Genomic DNA, 11048 nt, shown 5'->3' on the forward strand with positions numbered 1-11048 from the left:
GAACTGATGATTTTCTTGGAAGAAAACCTTCATATTTATAATGGAGGATTAACACAAAGAAATGAATGAGGAGATTCATTGAATGCGAGATCGTGTGAGAAGTAGAGAGTAGGTATTAATGTGAATGTTAATGAAGATTCATGAAACAAGTTAATTTCTGTAACGGGTCCAGATTAAAGAAGTGTATTCGGCTTCCGACTGACATTGATCGGAATCGTTCGTCACCGGTGAAACCGTTGGATTTCTATTGACAGTTGACTGAACGGGAATTGTTGCTCGACGGTCACTTTCCCTAAGTTTCGTATACCGTTTTTTTTATTTTTTTAGAGAAGATGTATTTGGACCGTAGTAAACACATAAAACCCATTAAATTCAAGAATTAATGAAACATTGACTTTTGATTGGCCGTGACACGTGTCGGCTTCTCAAGACTCGAATTAGTGACGTGTCCGCCTATGTGGACAGCCTAGGAGTGAAGGAAACCCTTCTTTATATATATAGATAGATAGATATAAATAGATAGATAGATATATGTGTGGGTGTGTATTTGTTTGTATGTGTCGCTAAATTCTCTCTATCACTAATTTAATTATAATGTTTTAGAGAATAATTATAATGTTGAAGAGAAAATGAGTTTAAAAAGTTGCACTTCTCATATCTCATGGGGACATATATATATATATATATATATATATATAGTATAACCTCTATAAATTAATACTCGATAAATTAATAATCTCTATAAATTAATAAATTTCATCGGTCCCAACTTGGACTGGTGTAAAATATGACACAAATCGATAAAATAATAAGATAATAATATTTTTAAAACTCACATGTAAATATATAGTCCCATTAAAATTATAAATTAATAATGTATCTCTATATATATATTTTATATAAGTACAAACTAAACAATATATTGTTGGTTTTATATTCATAATGTAAATACTTCTTTTTTTCTTAATATTTTAATATATTTTGATAATATTTAGTAAAATTATATCAAAAAGCACATAACAATTCTATAATACATTAAAATATACACCAAATAAGATAATAAAATAAAATAATAGTCAAATTTATAAAATTTAAATAATTTATATACGGTAAAATCAAATATTGTCTTATTTTATTAATAAAAATAGAAAAAAAATCTAAAAAAGAAAAAATTTGTAAATTAATATCTCTATAAATTAATAAAATTTTAAAGTCCCAACATTATTAATTTATAGAGGTTCTACTGTATATATCTTTTTTTATATTATAAAACATAAGCCAGTTGTTAATTCTTCAGTTTTTAATTCTGAGAGTGACACGTGTCATCAACCATTTCTAAATAAATTTAGCTTTTGTTTTTTATTTAAAAAATGAATTAGTTAAATAAAGAAACTATAATTTTTCAGCAAAAAAGTACGATTCTTATGTAATTCTAAAAATAAAAACTATGTAACTGAAAAAGTTCTTCTGATCTTTTAATTCCTTATCTTTTAATTCGTAGATTAGATTTGGATCTGCGATTTCAAAGCTCGAGATGATTTTCGAAAGAAACCAAATTTATATGATATAAATTTGTATTTTTGATTGTCTATCTTCATTTAAATGTTAGACATTAAATGTTATATTCAGTGCTCTGAAACCCGACCTGGACCCGCGGTAAAACTGTTGACCCTATATGTAATCTGGTTTGGTTTTCAAAAAAAGTTCGTTATTTTAAAAATTCTATAAATTTCGTATAAAAACCCCTAAAACATGGGATCCAGCTACCAGTTTAACCGATAGATGGCCCATTATGTAAAAAAAATTGACTTAAATTATCATATTTAAGGTATTCTAATTTATGAATGTCTAGAAGAATGATGGATATATTATGAATATGATGCTCCAATTTTACAAAATTTAGCCATGCAAATTTTTAGTCAAACCAAATTATCATTTTGTTGTAAGCATAAAAAATCAATATTTAAGAGGATGCATAATAAAATAGAAATACATTTGAGCATCTACGATTCATATACGGTTATTACAATTTAGTGATTTAAGTTTGAAATAAATATACTCATTTATTTATTTATTTAATTTTTACTTTTATTGTTCACATATTATTTAATTTTTGTTTTTGGTTTATTTTTAATTTTAAATTTAATTCATTATTTATATTAGACATTTAAATATTTATTAATTTTATTTATTATATATTTTATTACATATCTAATAATAATTTTTATTATGAGATTTTGACCCGCGCTTTAAAGCTCGTGATTAATTTTTATTCAAAAACTTATTTACTGAAAATTAGAAATCTTATACATATGTATTTTTTATAAAAACATTTTTTTTAAAGTGTATATAATTAAATTAAAATTTACATGAATATAGTTTTATGAAAATAAGTTAATTCATTTATATAGCCCACCTCGTATCAATTTTACTTATATTTTAAAATTTAAAATTTTATAAAAAAAAATTAATTTTAAATTTTATATCGGTAAAAAATTATTTTATCATTATATTTTTTCTGCATTATTCTATAAATTAACTATTTTTAGTTAACATGTTTCATAATTGATAAATATATTAAATTATTTTTAGCATTCTAATATATATTAAAATAAGAAATTATTTATTATTTTATATATCTTACTTTAATATTTGTTTCAGTAAGTTGAGGTATGTTGTAAAATTCATGAATATATTCATTAATTGGTGTAGTAATTTAATTATGAATATATATTATGTATATATAAATATTATAGAAATGTCATTTATTATCATATAAATGAAAATGAATAAATAATCATTTTTAATTATAGTTGATATTAGTTATGATTTTTATTATTTAAAAGTAAATTCTAAGAAGAAATGTATAGTTTCATTTTAAATAAAAGATATTAAAAGATATTATTAAAATGTAATCTTAGAAAAAAGATACTTAAGAATATCTTTTTAGATATATTATTTTGAAAATAATAAATTAATTAGTTAGATATGGTATATATTTAATAATAAATAATTTAGTTGTATTAAAAATGATAGAAAATTAAATAAATGTAATAGTCTGACCTAGACTATTTGTATGCCGATAATTTTTTTTTCTGTTTTAATAGTATTGATTTTCTCAAACCACGACGTCACGTTCACCATATTTTATTTTCTATGCGACTTTTAACAACTAACTAGGTAAATAACCCGCGCTACGCAACGGGATACTATAATACAAAAAATTTACTTAAAATCTTCTGTTATTTTAATAATAAAAAAGTTTACTCATTGTTTATAATTAATTATTAACATAATTGTCTAGTTTTACCTTCTAAACATAAATCATATAAGTAACATAATTGTCATAAGTTTTCCAGCCTGATTTCTTGATTATAGCCTATTTGTGATTTCAAATAAGTTTATTACTTTCTATTTTTATTAGTAGATGAATGATCTGAAATTAGTTTGAGGAATTTATCATAATAATGGTCTGAATGTATTTTCTGTCATTTAACAATGATTTATAGATTATAGATTATAGATTATAAAAATTTATTTGACCCCAAATTTATAAATATACTTAAGAACATCTCCGGTCTTATTTTATAAGATGACCACACTCTATTTTTTATTTCAAAATTTACTTTGAAATATGAGTTAATAAATGGAATATCAAATAGAGAAAAAGACTAAAATAGCACTAAATCAAGTTTTTGTTCCCAAACTAGCACCCAAGGCCAAAAGTCACAAAAATAGCATTCAAGAGGTGGGGTTTAGGGTTTAGAGTTTAGGGTTTAGGGTTTAGAGTTGAGAAATGAGGTTTTGGGGATAAGATTTTAAATTTTGAAAATTAAAAAAATTTTAAATTTTTCAAAAGATAAAATGCTATTTTGGTCATTTTAGTTTTTGAGTGCTATTTTTGTGATATAAATTTAGAAAGATGCTATTTTGGAGATTTGCCCTATCAAATATCAGTAATGTTCCTTGGAGTAATCATATTTACTATTGCATTTTAGAGTTGGAAATATGGTTAGACTAGAGTAAAATTAATCTCCATATTGGTTACTCCCTTTTTTGAAAAATAAAAGTAACACACATTAAGTATCTGTTCAAACCCCATTTTACTTCGAACAGGCTATATATCTTATGGCCAAAAATACGAAGTATTACTATTAACAATTTATAAATTAGGTATTAATATATCTGTAAGAATACAAATTGTTTATTTGGGATTGTTTAGTATATATACATTTTGGTATATAGTAGATAAGCTGAATCACTTCTATAGTCCAGTACGTATACTAACATGATTATTTTTAAGTCATAGAAACAATTTTTATGGAATCCAAATACGAGTAAAGAGTTAATGATGGTGCGTGTACCATTTCAGTAATAATACAAGTGCATCTTCCTCTTGATTTCCTCATGTTCTGCATCGAGTTTGATCCATTCAGATTCTTCCAATAGAAAAGATCTTTTGGCCGGTCACAAATCAACGAACAATGTCCTAGGAACTTATTTCTTGACCCAGAGGGATCCAGTTATGCTGAGTCTCTCCGTGAAATCATTTCTTGTATACACACTTTTGAACTATCCTTCAAAATCTTCTCTGAGTTCAATTGATTCTAATCTTCAAATGCCAAAGGCGATGTAAGAGGTTCCTCTACTGAACTACCAAAGAACTTCTTTTGATTCCAACCCATGGTTCTCCATTACTGAAAGCACATCTTTGACCTTTAGAGCTCCAAAGTAAAAGAATATCTTATACGTTGCAAATTGCCTAACATGATTCTGTAAATAGATAGACCAAATCAGGAGTTCCTTTTAGTATCGTAAGACGGCATTACATGTCTTTGATCAATAGGAGTACCTTTTGGCTGTGTTTCAGATGATTGACTATGTTAAAATGTTTCACAGGAAAATAGTAGCCATTAGTCCAAGCAGTGATTTTTTTGACTTTTATTTACTTTTATGATGAAAATCCCTGAGAACAACATCCAGAACTTTGATGGTTTTGTATGGTGCGTCATATCTCTGTTGGGCCAACTTTATACCAACTTTGCATTGCCTTTGCCTTTCTCAGTTGTTAAAAATAACAGATTAACAATACCAAAACCTGTAAAAAAATGCAGATCCTACCATTGGAAAAATTAACTCATCCACAAAGAGATCAATAAGGATTACCTATGAAGAACCAGCAACTTTTTGTCATTTAAATCCACAATGAACTCTTTAATCTGGAAGGGAAAAGGTCCAGCCGTGTAGAGACTCTTCGTGCCATCATAGGGATGGACCTTCATTGACATGTATTATTCTCCATAGCTGTGCACCAAAATTGCCATCTCGTTCCAGTTCACCTTCTTCGAAATAACCATAGGACTGACTAACCTGTAAGCAAATATCTGACAAATATTAACCCAAAAAGTTTCATTTGTGAAGCAACAACAACGCTATCTGACAAGACAAAAATGCAAATACAGAAAACAGTCTCTACGACCCATTGATGAAATAGATTACCAAAAACAAGCTAGCCATGCAAACCTGATTCATCAAATCAAATCTCTGGAGCTTTTGTTATCAAAATCAAAACTATACTAAAAGCCAAATATAAAGCCTCTGAGGATATCCACGTCGGACTGGAAATTCGTTCAGTAGAATTGCAGCATTCTTCCACATCATTAAATGATTACTTGGGTTTGGGATTCTGTGGTTTTGGGTCTGTATTTTGGGCTTTTTTTATGATATAGTTTCATCTCGCTCTATCTTCTCCGTCTCTAGGTTTCAAACCAACTTTTCATCTTCTTCCTACTGATCCAGAAATCCATCGGCCATTCCTATTAAATTTCTTCTTAAATCCGTTGATCTATCTTCAATGCCACCTTTTCTCTTCGAGGACGGTCGAGGTTCGGTTATAAAAAGGTAAAAAGGTTAGCATCCCTACACTCTAAATCATCCTAACAACCCTGAGGATGATGCTATCATAACCTCGATTGTTTTGACTTTCAATTTCTGGAGGTTTCGTTCATATCTGGAAAGAAGGGATTCGTTATTCTGGTCTTGATCTAAATCTTTATATATAAAGTAAATATCTCTAATAAAGTAAATATCTCTAACGTCTTTACCTACGATTACGATTGATTTACATTTTATTCGGTTTTTTGTACAAGAGATTCATCATTTTGAGCAATTATTATATTATGTATCAGACGATTTATGTTTTGATTGATGTTGTGTTTACATATATAGATGCCTATATTCGTTTTAAGTCTCATAGTTGTAGATCTAATGAAACAATTATGATCATGTCTCATCTGATAAACTGAACGTTTATTCGAGATCTGTTATTGAAATGTGAAAACTTTGAACATTGATAAGTCTCTATTAAGCGTTGTTTTTCTTTCCTGCATCTAATAGATATGGTTTGGTCTTGAAATTGCAGAAAGCGTGAATGAGATTGTGATGGAGTCAAAATATGGTAAAAAGAAGTCCAGCAGTAGTAGTAGTTCCTTATTTTACGAAGCACCCCTTGGTTACAGCATTGAAGACGTTCGCCCCAACGGTGGAATCAAGAAATTCAAATCTCTGTCTACTCCAACGTAAAGCTTCATCTTCCCTTCATTACATTACTCTCTCTCTCCATTACAGTATCATGTTTCTTAACAATGTTTCTCTCTTTATTTGCAGTGCGCTAAGAGGCCATCCTGAGTTGTAGCTCACCGAGTCTTCACTATAGTTATAGCTGCTTTCTTTAATTTCCAGTTTATAATTTACTTTCTGTTAAGCTCCGTTTCTGCTTGGTTCTCCAATCCCATCGTTCTCTCCTCCTACTACAACTTCAAACAACAAGGTGACATGGCCTTATCTGCAATCGGTTTCAAAGTTACGAGAAGCCGCCCGAGGTCTCATTCTTTGAGCCTAGCATCTTTCAAGACTCCAAGGGACTGGGTCTCCGTACTCTGACCAGGTCCCAGCTTGACGAAATTCACACTCCTGCTGCCTGCGAGATTGTTTCTTATCTCTCCAACGATCACTTCGACTCTTGCGTCCTCTCTTAGTCCAGCTTCTTTGTCTACCCCTACAAAGTCATCATAAAGACTTGTGGCACCACCAAGCTCCTCCTCTCTATCCCGTCAAGTACACTTGTGGCTCCTTCCTCTGCCCTGGCGGCCAGGAATAATCAAGTGGAGACAAAAATTGTTTAGAAGACTCTAACTATGCCAAGTTAAAGCTGAGGAAAGTTGCCGTGGTCACTTGATTCTCCAGCACGAGTCGGAGAGATTTGTTTTCCAAGATGAGCCCCTCATAACTCGCAAGATTTCTAACACATTTTTCATCTTTTGTTACTTTTTGTTTCATTAATTTGGAAACAAAGAGAAAATCGACAAGAGTCATAACTCACAAGATTCCTGTAATTATCAATCAAAAGAAAAATGCATACAGGTGAATATAATAATCCCATGGTATTTACAAAAATCAAATTAATAATATTAATAATCCCATAGTACTACTATTAACGTATGGTAGCTATTTTTTTTTGCCACATCTTGATACCAAAGGGGCAGTCCTAAAATAGATAAAGGGATGTGTCATTAAAGAAACATTTAACTATCAACGTCATACTTTAAATAAATTTGCAATATATATATAGAAAATTAGTTCTCACATTTATACAACAAAATTATACTTTAATAAAATATGCAAACACTATAAAACATGAACTTAAAAGCCTTGAAAAATTACAGCCAGCCCCTTGTGACCAAACAAAAAAACAGAACCCATTTTTACAAATATAGCCCCGGAAAGTCGTTTGAGTCTTCTAAGATACTGTAAGTCGTCTAGACAACTTCGAGGGATGTCTTCTGGTGTAGTTGATCTTAAAAATAATTTATAATTTAAAAAAAAATATTTTGACAAGTGAAAAATTAAAATCATGTAATTATAAAAGTTTTAAGTGGTATAAATTAAGATATAATAAAATTGAATAGTTTTCAACATAGATGAGTGAAAGTAGTTAATCATGATATTCTTTGGCTTAGAGTTTGACAATATATATTGTAGTATTGTGTGTATTCTTAGAGTTAGATTTTGGAAAGCTTAAATGTTTTTTTTTGAAAAATTAAAATTGTACTTATATGTGTTTATTTCTGTGTATAGTAAACATTTTTTTAAGTTTAATTTGATTCTATAAAGTGTTTAGTTATTTAATTTATGTTAGGGTCTAGACGACTAACAAGTAAGTCGTCTGACGATTAGAAAACTTCTCTGGAAGTCTTCTAACTTCCGCTAAAAATATTTTAGTTTCCTGCTAAAAATATTGAAGTCTTCTAAGCGACTTACAAGTAAGTCGTCTACTAAGTCTTCTATTATAAGACTTACTTGAAAGTCTTATGAATCGAAAATATTTAACCTTATTTGAATTTTTGTCTCCATATATAAAAAAAAATTTACACATTTTCTCTCTTCCTCTCAAATGGCTGCAACAAAAATGGTATGTTTCTCATTCTAAAACTCTCCAACTCTCTTTAATCTCTTTGAACTTATAAACACCAAACTTTATATCAATTTATTGTTTTTTGTCTCATGTCTTTCTCACTGGTTTATCTTGTTTTGCATGTTTTTCATCACATGGTTCTCATCTTCCATTCATTTAAAGGTAAATCTATTAATTTTAGATATGTATTTTTCTGTGTTCTATAAAGGTAGATCTATCTAATATTCCACTCATTTTCTCTGTTTTTAAGCCTTTTACACGTTTTTGGATATACATGTTTTTCAGATCTGGATTTGGATATGCATGTTTTTCATATCTGGAAGACTTCTGGGACGACTTACCTATTAGTCATCTAAAATATAATGCGCTAGAAGACTTCCAGGACGACTTACCTGGAAGTTTTCTGACGGAGTCTTCTCACATGTCTCTTTTTCATAACAGATCTGAGCGTTTTGGTAAGTTTTTATGTCTGATTTTTCTTCATTTAGTAACTTTATATGTTGCATAAAGTTCTTACCTTTTTCCCAAACTAAAACTCTCCAAACCCATTCTAATCTCTTTGACTTGAAAACACCAAACTTTATATGAATTTTTCATTTTTGTCTCATGTCTTTCTCACTAATCTATCTTTTTGTTGCAGGTCTTTAACCGTATGGTTCTCATCTTCCACTTGAATATGTACTTTGTGTGTTCTATAAAAGTAGATCTATATAATCTTCCACTCATTTTCTCTGTTTTTAAGCCATTTGAACATTTTTTAATATGCAGGTTTTTCATTGTTTCAACCAGTGAGATAACTTGTTTAGCACACATAAGTCTTCTCCAAGCACCCATAATCTCAAACAAAAGTGACCCACCAAGAATCATAAGCTTCAATGGCTCTATGAACCAGAAAATTTTCAGAATCAAAATCTTGGGTGTTTTGGATGAATATGAATAGAAAGTGAAAGAGATGTTGTGTTTTGTTCCTAAGAATTGAGAAAGAAAGACTGTAAATCGATTTTTAGGTGCATTAAGGGCTTCAAATTGTTTGTTTATGGTTGTTGGTGTATTGATGGCAATATCAATATTATGAATACTTGAGGAAAATGAGGCTGATAGAGTAAAATATGCATTTTCGAAAAAAAAAAAAAAGTGATGGCATTTTCGTGAATAATCTGAACTTTGGGGGTGAAAGAGGCAAAGTCAAAATTCCAAAAAAACATGGGTTAGTTTTGTGTTTGACTTTAAGTTTTGAGTCATATTTGCAAAAACCCTTTCTTTTTATCTTAATAAAATTTGATATTTTTTTTGATGGCCTATGGAAGCTAGATATAGATATATCCAAATTCTCTATTTTATTTTTATTCATAACTATTATATTTATTTTTCAGAGTTAATATTATTTTAATCAAAATTAGATTCGGAGTAGCAAAAATATTTTCAAATTTAGAATAGAATAGTATTAAGCATAGTAATGAGCCATAATCCTAGTATATAAATAAGATGGCTGCCAATGAAAAGTGTATATATATTTTTTTGAAGTATAAAACTTCTAAATTCTAATCAATTTTTCTTTGTTAGGTTTTCGTTTTCTTCTTGCTTTAAAATCGAGATATGTTATATCAAATCTTCTGTCTTTCATTCTTGCTTTTGAAAATCAATAAAATCTCAAATAGGAAACTTGTATATATTTGAAAGACTTTTTATTTGCAAGACACTTGTACTTTTGAATACCTCTACTCGTAATCTATCGTCGAAGGGGCTAAATCTAATATTGAAGTTGCCGAGAGTTGTCCAGCTTCTCAAGAGTTATCTTGGGAATTTCTTCCAGAACTTTATATTTTAGCTTCAGCTCTCTATCAGAAACTATCAGGAAGAAAATGTTGGAGTAAAGAAATACTAGGTCTTTTTTTGAGAAATAAAGAAAAATGTTATACACCATATGATGGATGTCCATAACCGGTCCGGTCTATAACCGGCCCAATACCAAGAGAAAGAGACGGCCCAACCTTAGAGAAAAAGAGAGAGAGAGAGGCGGTCGCATGAAGAGGAGAGAGATGCAGTTTAGGCTTTAGAGAAAAATAAACCATATTTCATTTTCCTTGTATTTATACACTTTCCATATTTATGTTTTTCCTTTTATCTCTTTATAACTCCTATATATAAGGGCATCTTATGATTGAGTAAAATTACACACAACTTACAGATTCCTAAACCTTAAGTTCGTAACACGTTATCAGCACGATAGCCTCTAACACCCTGAGCCTAAAACCAAATTAACAAAACCCTAAAACCCTAAAACGAAAAGGAATCTGCCTCGGAACTTCAAAGAGACTGTTCTCCCAAACCACGAGGACCCAGAAAACGATCAAGATATCAAATCGAAGCCCTTGCCGAGACGAATCAGACAGTACAAACCGCTTGTCGATCTGACCACTGACGCGCCCTCACGCACAGATACAGTGGACGCCGATTTGCTTTAAAACCCTAATCCGAATCCGACGATACCGACGAACCCTAATCCGTTCGCGACTCCGTTCAAGCTCGTGTTCCCTTGATCAGCTCCAGCCCCAAGGCGTTCCTGATCCTAGAC

At 29.9% G+C, this 11048-nt stretch overlaps 1 protein-coding gene across 1 annotated transcript; it reads left to right on the forward strand.

Moving 5' to 3' along the window:
- Positions 1-6026: 6026 nt before the first annotated feature.
- LOC106294357 lies at positions 6027-6687 on the forward strand. The gene is made up of 3 exons (XM_013729911.1): positions 6027-6063; positions 6422-6563; positions 6651-6687. Exons 2-3 carry the CDS (start codon positions 6442-6444, stop codon positions 6685-6687), a joined length of 159 nt encoding a protein of 52 aa, XP_013585365.1. The 5' UTR covers positions 6027-6063; positions 6422-6441.
- The last annotated feature ends 4361 nt before the right edge of the window (positions 6688-11048 follow it).

This window comes from Brassica oleracea, chromosome C5 (genome assembly GCF_000695525.1).
Source record: "Brassica oleracea var. oleracea cultivar TO1000 chromosome C5, BOL, whole genome shotgun sequence".
Taxonomy (NCBI): domain Eukaryota; kingdom Viridiplantae; phylum Streptophyta; class Magnoliopsida; order Brassicales; family Brassicaceae; genus Brassica; species Brassica oleracea.